The sequence below is a fragment of the Microcaecilia unicolor genome, chromosome 8 (assembly GCF_901765095.1).
Source record: "Microcaecilia unicolor chromosome 8, aMicUni1.1, whole genome shotgun sequence".
Lineage (NCBI taxonomy): Eukaryota > Metazoa > Chordata > Amphibia > Gymnophiona > Siphonopidae > Microcaecilia > Microcaecilia unicolor.
Window position 1 is genome coordinate 70,180,346 of NC_044038.1, and position 21,318 is coordinate 70,201,663.

The window sequence follows — 21,318 nt, forward strand, 5'->3', positions numbered from 1 at the left end:
ATCTCGGTTTCCACTTTCTCAGCTGAGGTAGATTCATTGCAGTTATTTGTTTCCAGGCGGCTCTGCTTCTACCTTTGCCATCTTTCTTTCAGTCGTTTTTTTTTTTTTCTCGAGTCTCTCTGTCCTTTGCGCTGCACATTATATAGCGGCCACTTGGTAGGGGACAGTGTTCAGCGTCGCTTGAACTTTTCAGCTTTTTTGCTTTGTAGTCATTCTATTTAGTTTATTGGCGGTTCTTGGATCGTCAAGCTTTTGGCTTCGTATTCATCCTAGTTTGGGTGTTTTCAGGGACTCTACCGCATTCTCAATGTCTGTCCCTCCCGTAAGATTACTGCTTTGGTACTTCCCAACAGTCCAATCCTGGTCCGGTCCGGAGGGACGCTAAGGAAGGAGAAATTAGATCTTACCTGCTAATTTGCTTTCCTTTAGTCCCTCCGGACCGGACCAGGCCCCTCCCATGTTCTATCAACTCTTTAGATTCTTTTATTAAGTTTGGAAGTGGAATGTTTAAAAAAAAACAAAAAACAGATGATACTGTATATATATATATATATATATATATATATATATATATATATATATATATATATATATATAAAAAGACTTTGCGTGGACCATACCACTTCTCTGGTGGTTGCTGGTGAGCTCGGTTGCTGGAATATATAAAAAAACCTTAATGGGTCATACCACTTCTCTGGTGAGAGTTGCTGGTGAGCTCAGTTGCTGGAATATATATATATAAAACCTTAATACCACTTCTTTGGTGAGAGTTGCTGGTGAGCTCAGTTGCTGGAATATATATAAAGCCTTGAATATGTTATACCACTTCTCTGTTGAGAGTTGCTGGTGAGCTCAGTTGATGGAATATATATAAAACCTTGAGTCATACTACTTCTCTGGTGAGAGTTGCTGGCGAGCTCTAATACAAATGGGCCATACCACTTCTCTAGTGAGAGTTGCTGGTGAGCTCTAGTACTCGGTTTTGCCGAGGAATTTGTGGCTGCTAGGATTCCATACGGCACAGAAGTTCTTTCTTTCTTTCCTGCTTTGTTATTCAAATACTGAGGCTAAGGTCACATGGCCAGGGCTCCTATTGGCTCTCTAGAGTCAGAGTTTTTCTCAGTCTCCACCTGCTGGTAGGCGGGCACAACCCAACAGTCCAATCCTGGTCCGGTCCGGAGGGACTAAAGGAAAGCAAATTAGCAGGTAAGATCTAATTTCTCCTTGTTTCTGAGGGAGAGAGAATAAATTACTCTTCTCAAGTGTCATTGAGTACCTTTATGTGGTGACCTCCTATTACAGATGTCAGATCTCAATAAGGTGATACGGCAATTTAGTATGGTAGGAAAAAATAAGAAGAATACATATTGACTGTTTTGCCCAGGATAAAAAGCTGCCTAACCATAGCTTATACAGTAGGGCTAGAGATGATGGTAGTGGTAATGCAGACACTACAGATGAAGATAGCATCCTTATTGAAAATGAAGAACTTGTTCGGGGACCCACTGCAGCAGGAGATAACCCTAACTGTTTCATTAGCTTTGGAGGTTTAACTACAATTAAGTGGGCTCCTGCAGATAAAGAGGAGATATGATGTACTGCTACCTTTATGCCACAATCACTATATGTAAATCAAAAGTTTATAGAACAAGAGCTCACCAGAGGGTATGATGCAAGTACTACAGCATCATACCAGTAAATATGAGAGACAGATACCCTGGCTTAGGAATGAGGTTCATTACTGTCTTGGTATTTACAAAAATAACCCCTTGGGAGACATTGCCCCCACAGGGAGTATTGCTGGAGGAAAACTCCCATTGCCAGAATTTGTCTGGATAACAATATTGGATTTTTAAGATATTTCCAGATGTATCTAAACAGAGACAGAAAAGGCGTCAATCGTTTTTGAAATTGCGTACTCGTGTCCTCCAATTAGGAGGAATCTTCTGGTTAAATTTCCCTTGTAAATGCGTGATAAAATTGCAATCTGTTAAGTATGTTTTCTATGAGAGTGAACATTTGCAGACCTTTTTGGACTCTAAACAAGGCCAGACTATATCCTCACCGTTAGCAAACCCTCTGATATCTACACTGTAAAAATTATAAGCACGAGTGGTATACCCCTACTATTTTCCTTGTACTAAGTATTACAACCTTGAATTGTGTCTTGTCTTTATTGTGGACTTGAGATGTATATGTCATTTGAAAAAAAATTTAGTTATTTGTGGAAAAAAAATGTTTTTGAGTTATAACTGATGACATTATTCTTTCTGTACAAGATTGTTTCTTGTGAATTATTTTGAAATTAATAAATATTAAAAAAACAATATTGGATTTTTCTGGTGCACTTGTGATATTGGGCCTCTCTTCTTCTTCAGATATTTGGTCGGCAGGATGTGTGCTTGCAGAACTCCTCCTGGGACAGCCCATCTTTCCTGGAGACAGTGGTGTGGATCAGCTGGTGGAAATCATTAAGGTAAGATCTTTAGTTGTTTAACCAAAACCTGGTCTAAAAGATTGAACGTACAAGAATCAGAAGATTAATTTTCTTTTATTGGGCTTTGATTGATTTTTAAATGTATAGTTTTCTTAATATGATGGGTGTTTGGATGCTGTTTGCTTCTAATCCCAAGCAATTGGTTAAACATAGTAAAAAGTTGTCTATCTGTAATTGGAGTTCTTCATAGACAGCAGCTGAATCCGTTGCACAAGTGGGTGATATCTGATGATGCCACGATGGACTGGTTCTCTGAGTCCAGAAAGAGCAAGAAGGGGGATGGGATTCGATATACTGTCTTTCTGCGCTTACAATCAAAGCGGTTTACACATACAGGTTCTTATTCTGTACGTGGAGCAATGGAGGGTTAAGTAACTTGCCCAGTCACAAAGAGCTGCAGTGGGAATCAAACTGAGTTCTCTTGGTTATCAGGCTGTTGCGCTATTGGGCTACTCCGCTACCCAAGAAATCTTTCTGGGTATGAATGGGAGCTCCCGCTTTGTTCTTCTCCTGTTCTGTCGTCAGTCTAATGGCTCTGGGAAAGAAGGGATGGGTATGTGTGACTGATTTACAGGTAAGCAACTATACTTTCTCCGCAGACACACTGGGAGATGCAGACACAATCTTTGGTGATGTCATGCTGTATTGCTGAATCTCTGTCAGCTCAGAGACGTCTTTGGTTTCTCTGGACCCGTGCAGGGGTTCTCGCACTGCCATACAGTCCCACCCCCCTTAGTCCTTTCAGTCTGCAGACCAGAAAAAAAAAAAAACACGACTTGCCAAAATACTTCTTTCTGCAGGTCCATATTATAAATATTTGTGTGGACTTTCAGCACTGTGCCTCCTGCTACTACCCTGCTGAGCCTAGCTTTATCAAGACAGGGGATGCCATGAAGCCTACCTCAACAGTCACTGGTAACCCACGAAGCCGGAAGCAGTTTTCTTCCAGCCAGCGATTAATTATAAAAGGCCACAGCTCTGCATAAAGTCAGTGCTATACACACACTTTCTACCTCTGGTAACAATACCACTCGTTCACAGGCATCATCACAACAGTGGAATTCAGCTGCCTCAAAATCGGCGCTTGTCTCCTCAGGTTCTGAAAAATCAAGGCAAAGAAAAAATCCTGCCATAAGACTGCCCAGCGTTTGGTAGATCAGGGGGTGTCTCAAGTCCCATATTTCGTTTTTCCTGTAAGAAAACATTCTATTACTCACTTTGGAGAGAAAAAAAAGTAAAAAAAAAAACCAAACAAATAAAACAACAACAACAAAAAAATAGTAGAGCCCTCCATCCTTCAGGAACCTTCTGTAAAACATTACAGGAAGTCCTCCTCCCACTCGGGAATGCCCCTGCTGTCTCTGGGACTGACAGCTGCACATCCCCAGTAGTGTCCACAGCTGAAGCAGGAAAACACCCTCTACGGAAATCCAAAGGAAACGAAGCAAGAGTAGAGGATGACACAATGACAATCCACCAAGGAGATAAAGTTCAAAGCAGCTTTATTAGTTGTGTATAGTGACCACTGAGGCAGGCATCTGCCGAAACATGGCCTGTGTGAAGTCTTTTCGTTTTGATGCTCTAATAAAGCTGCTTTGAACTTTTTCTTCCTTTATTTGTCAGGTGCTCCCAAAGAATTTTTTAAATGGGAAAATAATATGATCGATCTTTCTTTGCTGTCAAGTTTCATTGTCTCTATGCTGACAGGTTGGGGGATGAGATTCAGCTCTAAATCAGGGAGATTCCCTAAAAAAAAAAAAAGAAAAAAGTAAAATCTAATTTGAGCTTCATTTCCTTTAACTGGGTTTTCAGGCAGACTGATATGCAGGTTTAGCAGCACACATAGATTATATCCTTGGCCTCAGATCTCATGAAGCCATTTCAGTTTTCCTAGGCACCTGTTGGTGATCTGCCCCTCCTTTTTTTTTTTTTTTCTCCTCTTCTGTATTCTCAATGGTGATAGAAGTATCTGCCTATAGCTTTGTTGATTCGATGTGTCTGCCGATATCTTAGCTTGAGTTTTGAACAGTGAGGTTAAGCCAAGTTGCTAATTGCAAGCTGTCATGGTTCCTTCCTTGATTGGTTTAAGGTTCAGGACAGTTGCCACAGCTGTCTTTCCCACCATCAAAGCATCCCAGGACTCCTTGGCCTGTAGTCAAAGGTAGACCACCTATTGCTTTGGGTCTTTAGAGAAGTTAATCTCAGTTTGAAGAAAGTTGTGGTAGTGGGATAGAGTTGGTTATTCCTTTGGTCGGGGAGCACAAGGAAGAGTGTCTCCTTGCTTTCTGGTTCAGGAAGGTCATTTCCTGCGATTGATTTTTAAACCACTACATCCTTAGCATCCCTCCGGACCGGCCCAGGATTGGACTGATGGGTTGTGCTCGCCTTCCAACAGGTGGAGACTGAAGAAAGTTGTGGTAGTGGGATGGAGTTGCTTATTCCTTTGGTCGGGGAGCACAAGGAAGAGTGTCTCCTTGCTTTCCGGTTCAGGAAGGTCATTTCCTGCGATTGATTTTTAAACCACTACTTCCAGTACAAGCTTCTTCCTTTTGACTTTCCTTCGGTACCCCAAATCCTCACAGGTTGTTGTTGCTGCTGATCTCTGATAGAGAGGTCATTACATTTTATATTACATGTAATTGTGCTTTTCTCTCTTCCATCAAGTTCATCTTTTCTGTGCTTTGTACCATTAACATGCTACACATCCTTGGATTGACACCCAGACTGCTACTGCATTTAATTGGGGGCCACTTGGACACAAAAATAGCAAGGATATTTCATTTGGAGGATTGAGTACATGCCCTTCAGTTTCTGGCCTGCAAGGCATATTGCATGCACTGCTGACTAGTTTGTTCTTTCCGATAGCTATTGGGCTGCATGGCTGTATCAGGTCATGTCATCTAGTAAGCCACTCAGTTGTGGAAAGGGTGTCTGGTGACATAATGCTTCTGGCTAAGTTCCCCTCTAGGAATTTCCTTTCCCCTGAGTTTGTCCTACTATTGCATAAAGCCTACTTGTTAAAAAAGGGTGTTGCAGCCAGTTGCAGATGATCAGGTTGCAACAAGGGGTATGGAAGAACCACCTTGGTCCAAGAGACCAAGAATGGGAATTCTAGATGATCGAGAGTCCTGCTCCGTATGACTGATGGTCCTGTCAGAGCATGGTACTACTTCATGTTGGTCTTTTTTGGTGAGGAAGACTTAGTGGCAGCAATTGCTAATACTCTAGAAATGTTAAGTATCACCAAAACTCTGGTTCCTGAGGTGGCTTCCTTAGGGGATCTAATTCTAGCAGGGATAAGAGAGCTTCCCAAAAACTTTCCAGTGCATCAGGCAGTTCAGACTTCAATATCAGGGGATTGGAATGCTCCTGAGGCAGACCTCATGGTTGGTAGAGCTATGGTTAAGTTTTACGCTCTGGTACCAGAGGAGAAAGAGAAATGTAAATAACCCGGAGTGGATTCCTTGTTTACCTCTGTTACCAAAATGACCACTACTCTGGTAGAAGTTGATATTGCTAAGAAAAATATACAGGACCACAAACTGGAGTTGACTTTGAAGTAAGCATGTGAATTTGCAGTGCTTGGGCTTCAGGCAGCTGTCTGCAGCATCTATATCTCTAGAGCTTGGTATTAATTGTTGTATATCTGTATATATATTTGTTTAATCACTTTGTGGATGAGATTTAGCGTATGATATACAACAAAATAATACCACAAAATTATAAAAAATGTTGGAGGTTTTTGTGACCAGTGATAAGAACGGAGTCCAACAAGAGCTGACATTGAAGATATTATACTTGCTGTCAAGCTGGGACTTTAACTATATATATGTGCAAGGTTGAAAAGCACTGGTGATAGCACTGATGATAGTTATATCAATGGAAAAGAGGTTTTTTTAACACACAAGAGATGTAAAAAATGTTTTCATTTTGTTGATTTGTTTGATGGCAATGAGCTTGGTTAGTAAAAGATCTACTTTCTTCCTCTGATTGCTGAGTATTATTAATACTAGTCTCTCCGAAGGAGTTTCTGATGCCTGGAAGAAGTCCATTATGGGGCTAAGGTTTGGGGGAAAAATCCACTTGCTGATCCCTTAATTCCTCAGAATTACCATCTATTGTTATTTTTACACATTCTTGCTAAAGTGACATAAAAGACAGTGTTTCAGCAATTGAATCAGTTTTGGACTAGTAATAATGCTTTTCACCTGAGTCTGGTTTTAGAGAGGGTTGTAGCACTGAAACCCTTTTGGTGGCACTGTTGCATGATATTGTTTGCGATTTGATGGTCAGGAAGATGTTTTACTTATTCTATTAGATCACTGCTGCATTTGATCTTATAGATCACTCTTTGTTGCTATCTTGCTTCAGAAATCTGGCCTGAAAGGAACAGTTTTAAATTGGTTTTGATCTTATCTCTCCTTTTGTGTCCACTGCAATGCATCTCTTTCTACTTTGCAGCCTCTGTTGTTCAGTGTATTCATTGCACCAATAGCTGTTCTTTCACAAGATTTGGGTTTTACTGCCTATTTATAAACCAGTAATATCCAATTCCTCGTGACCATTGATGCATGGGATCAGCCTTTTATAAATTAAACTTATGACAGGCCTAAATATTATTGCATCTTGGATTCATCATCATAAATTGGCTCTTAACCTGGATAAGTCTGAAGCTATATGACTTCCTCATAACAATTGATCAGTTCCATTTCAGTATCTATGCATAACTTTCTTATTTCTTGTAAGGGATCTTTCACTTCCTTAGGAGTCTTGTTTGACTGTTCTCTCTTTTGTGGGCAGGACATTTCTCATCTATCAGTCTTCTTTTTGTTCCTTTTGTAAGTTAGATCCGTGAAACCATATCTAGATTCAAAAGTACTGTGTATCCTACTTTGTGCTTTGATTATCAACTGACTGGACTATTGTAATTATCTCTTGACTGGCACTTCTAAAACATCCCCTGCTTATACAGAACATGGCTGTGGAAACTCATATGTAATGCTCGAAGATACAGCCATGTGACTCCTGTGCTAATGGAACAACATTTGCTATATTTCAAAGTAAATTTAAGATCCTCACTGATGAGATATTATACTGGTATTTCATGTTGTCTTTCATATCTTCTAATCCCCTGTTATTCTGCCCGTTCATTTAGACCTTCCTTATCTAATCTTCTAATGGTACTATACATACTATTCTACACTATAAAATGTCTTATATTCTGCTTGGATTCAACGTGGATTACAATAAAAAAAGTACCTCTCACAAACGGAGTGAATTACAACTTACACCAAAAATATATATTTAAACTACTGTATATTATTTACAGAAAATAAATAAGTTTTTACGTTTTTACAAAACAGGTAAGAACTAGATCTTATAATTTGAATGGGCAAACTATTCCAAATTGTTGTACTTTTATGTTTCAACAATTTTATTGATGATTTAGCAATAAAAGCATCCATAAAGTTCAATATACACTGAATTGGAAACAACAAACATCAAACTGAGCATAAGCAGGTTTTAACCTCATCATCAAACTTTTAATTTTTCTCCCCACCTAAGCCAACCCCACCCCCCACCCCCAATAAACTACATATTCCAACATTCTATTGATGGTACATGAAAGCACAATGTCAATAAACTCAGAACCCTGCACATTAAATATGCCAACATAATAAAGAAAGACCATTTACCCACCATCACCAATTATCCTATCCAACCCCCCTACCTTCCTCCTCTCCCCCAATCCTAATAGTGAGCAATCTCCAACCCACCCCCCTCCCCCTTTAACCTGCACGCTTACTGATAATTACCTTCCAAAAGCACATAACTCCCATATCTCGAAGGAACATGACTCTTGTGTCCCTTCCAATGTATAACCGAAGTCTTTATCACTATTCCATACTACTGCAAAGCGACAAATATGTCATTATCAATGCCTTGTATCCCAATTCCCCCTCCCTACCCACCCCTCCTATCTCCTAATCCAACTACTGCGGCTAGGAAAGTGAATAGAATGTTGGGTATTATTAGGAAAGGTATGGAAAACGGGTGTGAGGATGTTATAATGCTGTTGTATCGCTCCATGGTGCGACTGCACCTTGTTCAATTCTGGTCGCCGCATCTCAAGAAAGATATAGTAGAATTGGAAAAGGTGCAGTGAAGGGCGACTAAAATGATAGCGGGGATGGGACGATTTCCCTATGAAGAAAGACTAAGGAGGCTAGGGCTTTTCAGCTTGGAGAAGAGACGGCTGAGGGGAGACATGATAGAGGTATATAATATATTGAGTGGAGTGGAACAGGTGGATGTGAAGTGTCTGTTCACGCTTTCCAAAAATACTAGAACTAGGGGGCATGTGATGAAACTACAGTGTAGTAAATTTAAAACAAATCGGAGAAAATTTTTCTTCACCCAACGCATAATTAAACTCTGGAATTTGTTGCCGGAGAACGTGATGAAGGTGGTTAACTTAGCAGAGTTTAAAAAGGGGTTAGACGGTTTCCTAAAGGACAAGTGGTTAGGGTGGTGGACTTTGGTCCTGGGGAACTGAGTTCAATTCCCAGCACAGGCAGCTCCTTGTGACTCTGGGCAAGTCACTTAACCCTCCATTGCCCGCCTTGGGAAAGCACGGGGTACAAATGTAACTAAAATAAAAAAAAAAAAAATAAACCACTACTAAATGGATTTGGGAAAAATCCACAATTCCAGGAATAACATGTATAGAATGTTTGTACGTTTGGGAAGCTCGCCAGGTGCCCTTGGCCTGGATTGGCCGCTGTCATGGGCAGGATGCTGGGCTCGATGGACCTTTGGTCTTTTCCCAGTGTGGCATTACTTATGTACCGAATCGGAAGGTTTGTGAGTGTCGACCTAGAATTATAGGTTATTAATAAGGAGACTGCGGCCATGCGGACTCAACCGCTGCAAGTAGGGATTCCAAAGCTTTAAAAAAAATTGCGTTTGTGGGACCCATGTGCTTCCCTAGCCTCCCAGGTGGTCAGAAGATGAACCTGATTGTGCCAATTCCAATAAGCTGGGAATTCTGCCGATGTCCAATATTGCAAGGTTATTTTTTTAGCAATCAAGACAAGTTTCCGACATAGCAGAGTGTTATATTTACCCATGGGATGAAATGCCCCAGGCTTGTCTAGTAAAAATTGTTCTGCTGTCCCATGAAGGCGGCAACCCAACATTTGCGTTAAAAAGCCCTTAACCTTCCCCCAAAAGAGTCTGATCCCAGGGCAAAGCCAAAAGGCATGAAAATACGTATGTCTCTGATGATTGCATTTAGGGCAGACTGACTCCCCATTGCCCACCACATACGCGATATCCAAATTTTTGTACTTAAGTATCTACAAAAATATTCCAGATATTTTTTCAATCTAACCCCTCTAAAACTTGGAAAAGCCAAAGTTAAATTTTGAGTAGAACGGGAATCAATAGAATTATTGAAAAGTACACAGTAATTGCCAATCTGTACAAGTTTTGGCCTGTCAATGATTTATAAACCGTGCAAGCTACCTTGAATTCTATTCTGGAATTTACTGGCAGTCAATGACTCATTAATAAAAGAGAAGCTTTCTCAAACTTATTCACCCTAAAATCAGCCTGGCTGCAGTAATTTGGAGCAATTGTAAGTTTTTAAACAATTTTACAGAAATCCCCTCATATAATAAATTTCAGTCATCTAAATAAGGCAATAATACTGCTTGAGCGACACTTCTAGAACTTTGAGATCAAATAGCCTTGAATTGTCATAGCTGGAAATTTTATTTTTGTCAGACCATTTACTTGATCCTCTAACATCGTCCTAGAATCAAGAATCATACCTAAAACTCTTGATTTACTTTCTCTCTGCAGAATTTCTCCTGTATTCAATATAAAATTCTTATGTGAAATCGACTCAAAATCACCAAACCAAACAACTTTTGTTTCTGCCTATTCAGTTTTAGAAGATTTCTAATGCTGGGCATAGAAGTAAAATATCATCTGCATATGATAGCATTAAAATACCAAGTTTGGTCAATAACACGCCCAAAGATTTCATATAGATATTAAAAAGTAAAGGGGAGAGTGGTGAACATTACTGAACTCCACACAAAGAATGCTAGAGGGTTGAAATAAACCCATTCTGCTGTACCCTATATGATCTTTTCCCCCCAAATTCCTTAAACCATTTAATAACTGTTCCTGTAATATCCAACTCGCTAATCCCTCTGTTTACTAAGCTGCGTGATAATGCCAACACAGCTCATTCACTTTGAATGGGCTGTGTTGGCATTGCTGCACGGTTTAGTAAATAGGGGGGTACGTCTGTACAACATCAAAGAATGGTCTATTGCATTGTAGTGGTGACCCCAGTGTATCACCTTTTGTGCAACTGAGGCCTGTGAACCAATCTCTGACTAGCCCAGAACCATCTTTTTAGGACAACACTGTCATGGTTGCCTGAATGTTTCCTGCATTTCTACACTGCCTGCCAGCTCAAGGACGCACAGGCATTCAAAGGAGCATCTGCATTTTGTTTTGGGGGTGAAGTTGGTAATAAGACAAATTTACACCGACGCATAAGACTTGTGGGCCTCCTTGGTTGGTGCCGGCATTCACAGGGAGTGTCATAATCAACTATTGGACCTCATTGTTCTCCAGGCCTGCATCTCTCTAAGTATTTAGCCTCTCTATATAACAACATTACAGAGAAGTAAAAGCTGATAATTACAGCTTCCAACCTTGTGCGAGAGACCACTACCGGTGTTGGCTGGATCTGTAACTTTTATCTCTACACTAAACAGATGCTTACTGGTAGGCTCGCTGTGAATGTTCAGCTTCAGCCAAAGGGAAGAATCTTGCCTTTGATCCAGAGATCCTTCAGGGTTCACTCCTGTAGTTTGGGGATGGTTGGTTACTATTTCTAGTCTGCCAAAGGCTGTGTTAGCTCTCATCATAGACATGGTTTATTAACCAAATATATTTGGCTTTTAGTATTCTCAGGAATAATTCTAGTACTGAAACAGAATATATATATATATATATATATATATATATATATATATATAGATAGATAGATAGATACAGATATCTATTTTTGTGTAATTCTTATTGAGATCTTTCTTGTAATCCTAGCAGTATTTATTTTGTGTGTGTGCCATTTCACTAATTATTATTATATAAATATATATATTTCTCTTTGGCGTATTTCCTCATTGGGTACTACCAGTGTGAAACAAAACCTGTTGGGTGCTGTAGTGCTATACCCTAGACACATGAGTCCAGAGAATTGGTAGAGTATTACTAAGTTCTGCAATTATCTGTTCTTTCCTAAGCACCTTTCACTACATTATCAAATGTGGCTGAAATATCAAAATGGAGGACTACCTGCCTTCCCCTGCTCAAAATCTCCTTGACTTCTGATGACAGTGTCAGTAACAGTGATTCAGTGCTGTGTATTGGACAGAAGCCATGTTGTGAAAATGTAAAGAATCATCTAAAAATATGAAGTCTGAAAGTTGTTGATGAACTACAAATTCCAATAACTTGGCTAACTAAGCAATAACAACCACTGGTCTATAATTAACTACTGTGTTTAAATCTTTTTATTATTAATGAAAGAACATATACATTCGTAGTGACATTCCACAAAGCTCATATACCATATTTTACCTCCTATCCCTAACTTACCCCCTAACTCCTCCGCTCTCTCCTTCTACTTCCCTCTAACCCTCCCCCTACCCCCCAAAATTGAACAGGCCACAAATACATCAAAGTCATAGTATTACATATTCAATATCTGACTTCTAGATTCAGAGGGCATTGTATTCAGGAATGGGCTCCATCTGTCCATAAAAAGTTCATACTCTTATAATTAACTACTGTAAGGTCTGCTCCAGCTTACTTTTGTTATAGGAGTTGATACTATTTCTGCTGTTGTGACCGGATGTAAACATTTCTGCAACTTAAGATTAATACATTTTACTGCTATAACACTGTATCCTGTGGAGCAATTTTTAAAAGATAAAAGGGACATATATCCAGACTACAAGATTCCTTTGAGAGCTTTTTCATTAAATTTTCAATTTAATGAGATGAAATCATAGTAAATCTATCCTAAACTCTGTCTCCAGGAATTCCTTCATACATATACATAGTAAATGACTGCAGATAAAGACCTGAACGGTCCATCCTTAAGAAGGCTTAATATAGAACCTATCACATATATCTAAGCAAACTGATTGTCGGATCTTAATTACCTTAGATTGAAAAAACTTTGGTAATTTGCCTAGATAAAACTATTTTGAATTTTCTGCTTTAGATTACAAGCATTTTAGGTGCATGATTAAGACATATCTGTTTAGGATATTTGTGTTAAACTGCTGTATATTAACAATTATCGGTCATTCATTACCTTGTCATTGACCTTATTGTAAATTTTAAATGGAATTTTATTTTTTTGTCATAATGTAGCGTTGTTAATCACTGGTAATTTCCAGATTTATCTTTTGTAGTCCACATAGAACCGAAAGGTAGATAGCAGACTATTAGATGTTGTGTTGTGTTGTGTTATATTAGAACCCTGGATTTCTCTAGTTAAAGGGAAAATTAAGGGTGGTTGTTCACATTGCTTTGTTTTGTTATTGAAAAAACTGGTGAGCTTGAGCTGCACGGTGCCATATGTAAAGTAGAGTTCACTAGCAATTGGTTTCTGTCTGGTGTGATTCAAGGGAGTCATCAGTTAAGAATGAATTTTGTCTTTTAATCTCTTAAAGATGGGCTGAATAGGAGGGCTTCTCCTAGGTGTATTAGCAGGAGTGGTTGCCCTAAAGGAACATAAGAACATAAGCATTGCCATACTGCCACAGGTCCATCAAGCCCAGAATCCTGTTTACAACAGTGGCCAATCCAGGTCATGAGAACCTGGCAAGATCCCAAAAGAGTAAAACAGATTTTATGTTGCTTATCCTAAAATTAAACTGTGGATTTTCCCAAGTCTATCTTATTAATGGCTTATGGACTTTTTCTTTATGGAAGTTTCCAAAACTTCAAAGAAGAGAGGCCATATGGTAAAGGGGCTGGAACTCCTCTCATATGAGGAAAGGCTAAAGAGGTTAGGGCTCTTCAGCTGGGAAATGATACGGATGAGGGGGGATATGATTGAGGTCTACAAAATCCTGAGTGATGTAGAATGAGTAGAAGTGTTTTTTTTTTTAATATATAGTTGTCCCAAAAGTGCAAAGACTAGGGGACACTCAAGGAAGTTACATGGAAATACTGTTAAAACAAATAGGAAGAAATATTTTTTTCACTCAACTAATAGTTAAGCTATGGATCTCTTTGCCGGAGGATGTAATAACAGCGTTTAGTATATCTGGGTTTAAAAAAGATTTGGACACGTTCCTGGAGAAAAGTCCATAGTCCTCTATTGAGACAGACATGGTGAAGCTACTGCTTGCCCTGGGATTGGTGGCATGGAATGTTGCCACAATTTGAGTTTCTGCCAGGTACTTGTGACCTGGCTTGGCCACTGTTGGAAACAGGAAACTGGGCTAGACGGATCATTGGTCTGACCCAGTATGGTGGTTATTATGTTCTTAACCCTGCTAAGCTAACTGCTTTTACCACATTCTCCGACAATGAATTCCAGAGTTTACTTACATGTAGAGTGAAGAAATATATTTTCTTCAATTTGTTTTAAATTTACTACTTGGTAGCTTCATTGTGTGTCCCCTGTGGATGTGGATCCAACATATGAAGTCAAATTAGCTGTGGATGCTCTTATTAGAGAAGGTGTAGAGAAACATTACCTTACTTCTCTAGAAGGTCAGTTTCTAGAGGTTCTGCAACCAGTGATGCTGGTTATTTGAGTTACCTAAAATACACAAGAATCTTCATTATCCATCTGGTAGACCTATTATGTCATCTAAAGGTTCTCCTTTGGAACTGCTTTCCATTTAAGTGGACACTTTTTTTGAGACCTTTAGTGAATTTGGCCCCCTCTTATCTGAAGGATTCCATATGAGAGGAATTCCATCCCCTTTATCATTTTGTTCGCTCTTCTTGAAGGTTTGGAAAATTTCCTGAAAGAAAAGTCCATAAGCTATTATTAAGATAGACTTGGGAAAACCCACTGCTTATTTTTAGGATCTGTTTTACACACGACATATATATGCATAGTAGGAAGAAATAACATACTTCAACTCTAACTGGAAAAAACACACTGTGTAAATTAAGAGTGGGGCTTCCGCTACCATTCACCTTTTTAAAGTCACGTGATACTGATATAAAGCACTATGCTGCATGATGCAATAAATGTCTGCTCACACCACAGACGGTATAAATAGCATGCCTAACTAATTAAACAAAGACATGTATACATGTGTGTTATTTATTTTATTTATTTATTTTATTTTATTTCATTTGTATCCCACATTTTCCCACCTCTTTGCAGGCTCAATGTGGCTTACAATACATCATGAATAATGAAAATACATGATAAGATAGATATGTAGTATTACAGACAGATCTTGGGTGACATGATTATGATAAGACAAGATAGTAGTCTAACAAGCAGATATGCTAAGTCTTTTCTGGATACTTGTGGAGAGGTTTACATTTGTTATAACAACAATTAAGGGAAAACAAAACCAGGAGACAAAAAAAAAAAAGCAATGAAAACAAAAATACCAAATCTTTAAGCATCAAAAACTCTGTTTAAACCATGGGGGGTTTACGGTAGCCAAAAAATAAATCCATCATTGTTCTCAGTAATGCAATTTAGCATCCAGTTCCTCCATGGGGGAATTGCAAAATTTGTTCTAGCACCACAAACTGTTTAGTTGGTCAAAAGTGTGCCTCAAAGCCAATGTTCTACTAATGGGGCTGCAGTGTCTTGACATTTAAGGCGGTTTCTATGTTCCAAGACTCTGTTTTTCACTGTTCTCAATGTGTTACTGACATACGCAAGGTCACATGGACACCAGATGGCATACACTACTTGAGTTGATGTACAATTGCTGGAGTTTTCAACGTCACAAGATGACCATTCAAAGTGTCAGATGACCCAGAAAATGAAATGCAACTCACGCTGCAATGCATGCAAGGGTAGTGTCCTATGACCCCCACTGCTGGAAGAGATGTAGAAACATGGGGCAAATGGGAGGGCACAAGTAAATCCTTCAAATTTCTGCCTCAACGAAAGGTGAAGAGAGGAGATTATTGTAAACTAGAATGCATCTCCACTACATGCCAGTATTTTAAAATCGTAGATCTTATCAAATACGTCCCTGAAGAATAAGGAAGAACACAGGTGACCCTCTCAGTAGGTTCTGGTGAAGCTGGTAGCAGAGGATGTTCTCTGGCAGCCCACCTGGTTATTTTATAAGCTTTCTTAATCACTGAAACAGGGTAACCTTGCTGTAAAAATCTTTCAGACATCACAGTTGCCTGTCGTTTAAACTCTGCAATAGTGGAGCAAATACGCTTCAGCCTTAAAAACTGGCCAACAGGTATGCTCTTCCACAACTTGCGGGGATGTCCACTTTGAAAATGAAGCAAAATATTTTTGTCGGTAGGTTTTTGAAAGATGGTGTAATCAAAATCAGAATCTTTTCTAGAGATTTGGCAAATCCAAAAAACAGTTGATGGACATCATAATGGTAAGTAAATTTGAGATTTTTATCACAACCGTTTAACCAAACAAAAATGGCAGTAGGAGAACTTGCATCTTCCCCTCCTCTCCCCAAGCATGAACACATCATCTATAAAATGTTTCCAAAAAAGGATACCAAATTTAAATAGAGAATTAGATAAAAACTTCTCTTCAAAATTTTTACCATAAAGGTTAGCCACATCTGGGGCAACTGTAGCCCCCATGGCAATGCCCTTAATCTGAACAAAATATTTATCTTGAAAAAGAAAAAAAAATGTTGTAAGGAGTAATCGCAAAAGTTGGATGAGAAATTCAGTAGTGGGATGGTGAACCTGTCAATGAATATCTAAAACTCCCATATCACCTGTAGAACAGCTTCCTGTGGTAAATTGATATAAAGAACTTCAGAGTCTGCGGAGACCAACAAACAATATCAATCACCAATCATACAGGCATCTAGTTTCAACATGAAGTCCGTGGAATCCTTCAGATAAGAAGGAGCCAAACTCGCTAAAGGTCTCAAAAAAGTGTCCACATAAATGGAAAGCTGTTTCAAAAGAGAACCTTTTGATGAAATAATAGGCCTTACCAGGTGGATAATGAAGATTCTTGTGTATTTTAGGTAACGCATAAATAACTGACATCACTGGATGTGGAACCTCTAGAAACTGACTTTCTGGAGTAGTAAAGTAATGTTTCTCCACACCTTCTCTAATAAGAGCATCCACAGCTAATTTGACTTCATATGTTGGATCCACATCCACAGGTTGATAAAATCTGTATGGGAAAGTTGTGATTCAATTTCTTGAATATACATGGCTCAATCCATCACCGAACCCCCTTTTATCTGTTGGCTTTATAATCCGAGATGGATGATCTCTAAATTCGTGGAGAGCGGCCTGTTGAAGCTTTGACAAATTATGATGGTGAAACTGAGTCAAAACTTGCGTCTCCATCTCTCGCAACCAACTTTTGAAAAACCTCAGTAACAGCATCAATAGGACCTGGAGGAAACCATTTAGAACGGGATTTAACCCGGGATACATCTGAAGATGATTCAGAAGAATGAGTAGAGAAAAACATTTTCAATCTCAAAATCAGAAAAAAAATCTTGAAGAGAGTCCTGTACAATGAAAAGGTCTAATTAAGTGTAGGTACAAAAGAAAAGCCATTACTCAAAAAAGCCACTTGAAGTTCTGTCAATGTGATTTGAAGAAATACTAATTACAGCCTGTTGTATCAATGTTTTGAACATGTCACTGGGCAGTAGTCTCTGGATGCACCATGTTGCAAAGGTTGGCCGGATGTAGGAAGGAATCTACCTCTGGGGCATGAAGGAGGCCCGAAAAACCTTCATGTGCTGGTATAGTACCCAGAGAAACCACTGAATGTTATTTATTTCTCTTTTTTAAATGTTTTATTTATTTATTTATTTATTTTACATTTATGAATGACATATGCAATTAAGTAGACAGAAAAGAAAAAGCAAGAAACAAAATTGTAAAAAGATATATGTATATATGTGTTCTCTGTATAACATAAGTCCACAATAAAGAGGGAAACGCAAGCAAGAAATCTTAAGAAAATTAATAAATAAGAAGAAAAAAGATGCAGAAACTACTCCAGATCCAGACCATTAGCATACTGTTTTTTTGTTGTTTTTTTTCCCCCCATCAAAGCTGTGCAATATGTCTAGGCAGTAGTGTGGATAGAAAAAGACTTAGGACACAGAGCAGGAAAGGAATGAGTTAGGAGCTCCTGTGCATGCCCAGAGAGATTATTAGTTCTTGAGATCCAGTTTGTATTGGCACCATCGGATGATATTACTAACTTGTGTGGCTGATTTATGCAGCTTGTCTACAGAAGTATTTTAGTTGAGCAAGACCTTAGCCTTCAGTTCTTTCTGTTTGCATGAATGAATAAGAGTGTTTCTGATACTAAAGGCAAAGAAAGATTTTTAATGCAAGTTCATTTTTTAAATTTCATATTACTTTAAATCTTTTTATTGAAAACTGACAGCACAAAATGCAAACAATATACAAAGCCAATAGTTCTCTTTAAACATATTTTTTTTAGAATTAATTTCCCTTTCCATCCGCAGTACCAAATATATGCAAGATAAAAAGACAATGCAGAAGACCTTGGTTCTTATAGCCTTCATCCTTTTGAACAAAACTCTCCACCCTTCTGTAATCCCAAGAATGATCTTCAGTATATCACTTATAAAGCTAATACATTTAGTATTACGTTTCATTTTAACGTCTGCCTCATACTGCACGTCTGGTTGGTAAATATGCTGTTGTTGGCCTGGAGGGCTGAGAGTCTGTGCTTAAGCACTGCTAGCGTCATCAGACAAGCATGATGAACCTAAGTCTGCTGTGCCATATTGTAATCAGTAGGCAAAAGTGGGAAGTTGGAGAAAGACCATGGACACGAGATGTTCATCAGGAATCAGAATACTTTAGTGCAAATTCATGTAAGGCCCGACACGGCATTGTGCTAAGTGCCTGCCTCAGGGATCATAGATTGTTACGTAATGGACACTGTGAGAATTGTGAATTCAAGGAATTACTGTTATGAAAGTAAAACTGGTCTTTAAAAAGACCTTTGTAAATCACGAGCTGCTTGTGGCAAAGTGCTTGTTGCACTTAGTGCCGAAACACAGTGCCGTGTTGGGCCTTGCATGCATTTACAATAAAGTGTTCCGATTATTGATGAACATCTTGTGTCCATGGTGTTTCTCCTGCCTTCTCCAGCTTCCAACTTTCGCCTACTGATTATGTTCTATGTGGGATTTCTTTCGGTTTCCTTTTCCCCTATCATATTGTAAAGTACTGTTACCTAAACCACAGGACCCACCTTTCCTAGCCCATGTTTATTTCATTTTGTTATAAGTTGTGAAAGAGGCATGAAATAAACCTTTCTGGGCACACACAGGGCAGAGCCTTACTCTGGCAATTTGTTTTCTTGCAGGTATTAGGAACTCCAACGAGGGAACAGATCCGGGAAATGAATCCCAATTACACAGAATTTAAATTTCCACAGATCAAAGCGCATCCATGGACAAAGGTACATAAGGAATGGAGAAAATTCAACTAACTAACCCTGCCACTGACAGGGATGGGAGAAGCACACTGGTGTTAGGATACTCCTGTTACATGAGATTTATAGCTGGGGGATACTGCCACAAGGTGTCTTCTAATGCCAAAATTTATTGATGGGGCATTGCCATGAGGAAGCTGCTTTTGCTAAATTCATACTGAGATTTGGGATGACGACGACGACGACAGCCACTAACATGGGATGTCTCCCACTAATGAAAGTGGTCTGTGCCTGATGGAATATGAGGCTGTGCTCACAGTGCTGCTGTATTCTTTCTTTACAGGTCTTCAAGCCACGCACCCCACCTGAAGCAATAGCTCTGTGTAGTCGACTGCTGGAATACACCCCTGTCACTCGCCTCTCCCCCTTGGAAGCCTGTGCACATGGCTTCTTTGATGAGCTGCGAGATGCCAGCGTACGCCTGCCTAACGGGAGAGACCTACCACCCCTTTTTAATTTCAGCCCTGTAGGTAAGTCACTGGTGAAGACATAGAGGCTCGGACTTCCCTTTATCCAGCTTGTTTCTTGAGAACTGCATAAGAGTGCCTAGATAATCACTTCACCTTTTTTTGGTGACTAGCTAAAAAAACAATATATATACATTTTTACTCCTTTGTAGCTGTTAGGCTAAAGTGGGGAATATGTGTCACAGCTTGACTCTCCCTCATTAGCTGTGAGGCCTTATTTGTCTACTGCAACACTTCACTTCTTGGAAATAGAAGCACTTGGAGTCACTCTAGACGATATTCAGCCCACAGGAAGCAGGCTGGTTAATGTTCAGTGCTGGCCAGTTAAGTTTTTATAGTGGCCAAAGATAGGACTGCTATTTAGGTGGTCCTATTTGGCCGCTAAACTTAGCCGGTGATGTGCTGAATATTTGCGGCTAGCCGGTTAGCTGCTAAGTGTTGTTATTCAGCAGAGATAACTGGCTGTCTCACACTGAATATTAGCACTTGGCTGGTTAAGTGCTATTTAACTGGCCGGGAGCTGTTCCTGGTTGGTTAAATAGCGTTGAATATCTGCTGGACTGTTTTTAATTTTACTAGCTGCTGTTTGCATATATTTTATTTATTATTATTATTTTTTTTTTTTGTTACAGAGCTATCCATCCAGCCTGTCCTGAATTCCACCCTCATTCCGCCCCATGCCCGAGCACATGCCCCTTCTGCATCCTGCACGGCCGGAACACCTACTTCACACGGTATGGATGTGACTCTTTGCTGGAAGGAGAGAGACCCAAATAGCCTGGGGCTGGGGGAAGACCTGTCATGAGGAAAGGAGACTATTGCAACCCAGTGGGCAGATGTCAAGGGGGAGATGCCTTGCATTATGGGAGGAGGAAAGGAGAGGAGGCAGTGAAGAGGCCCTCGGAGAGGAGAGCTTTGCAACATGTAGGGAAGCTAGAACATCACAGTATAGAAGGGCAAGGAGGTAGGTGGAGACCCTTCAAGAAGGAAAACCTTTGGAGCATGGGAGTGAAGGAGATCTTGCACATCATAAGGGGGGGGTTAAGGGGAAGAGTCACAGTGTCTACCTTGAAGCATGGTATGGAGAGGAAGGAAATGGGACACCAGTGTGCCACAGATGGAAACTGGTGAGATGTAAGGAAGAGACCAAAGAGTAAGACTGGCACACAGAATATTTAGTCATGAAACTGAAGGAGTTCAGTTCAAGAGGCATAGGAATTAATATTCCTTTTCATTTCTGCTAGACTAGTCTAGACCAATGAGTTGAGTACCCTACCAACAGATGGAGATAAAGATAAGGCCTAGTGCAGCCTAGAATTCTCCAGTATTCCTCTACCTCCAGCAGATGGTGTAAGTCTGGTGTGGTGCAGCAGGTCCCTTGACTAGGCCTTACTCCCTAGGACGCAGGCCATGGTCCACATCCTTCAAGGTTGTCCTTTTGGCCACTGCTACTCTTGTGGTTGTTGAACTTAGAGGAGATTTCCTTTTCCAGATCCAATCTTCAGCCTGTGGTGTCTGGCTGTGGTCCTTGTGGGACCTATGCCATCCATGTGTGTGTGTGTGTGGGGGGGGGGGGGGGGGGGGGTTCTCTATCCCTCAACCCT

General features: G+C 39.8%; 1 protein-coding gene across 2 annotated transcripts in view; it reads left to right on the plus strand.

Annotated features, from left to right (window-relative positions):
- The window catches only part of GSK3A (glycogen synthase kinase 3 alpha), a 113,283-nt gene that overhangs the window by 63,405 nt on the left and 28,560 nt on the right, over nucleotides 1-21,318 (plus strand). For both annotated transcript variants that reach the window (XM_030211894.1, XM_030211893.1), the window contains exons 7-10: nucleotides 2,379-2,476; nucleotides 19,119-19,214; nucleotides 19,531-19,717; nucleotides 20,347-20,448. In XM_030211894.1, the coding sequence (XP_030067754.1) occupies nucleotides 2,379-2,476; nucleotides 19,119-19,214; nucleotides 19,531-19,717; nucleotides 20,347-20,448 (483 nt within the window). The remainder of the gene's footprint in view (nucleotides 1-2,378; nucleotides 2,477-19,118; nucleotides 19,215-19,530; nucleotides 19,718-20,346; nucleotides 20,449-21,318) is intronic.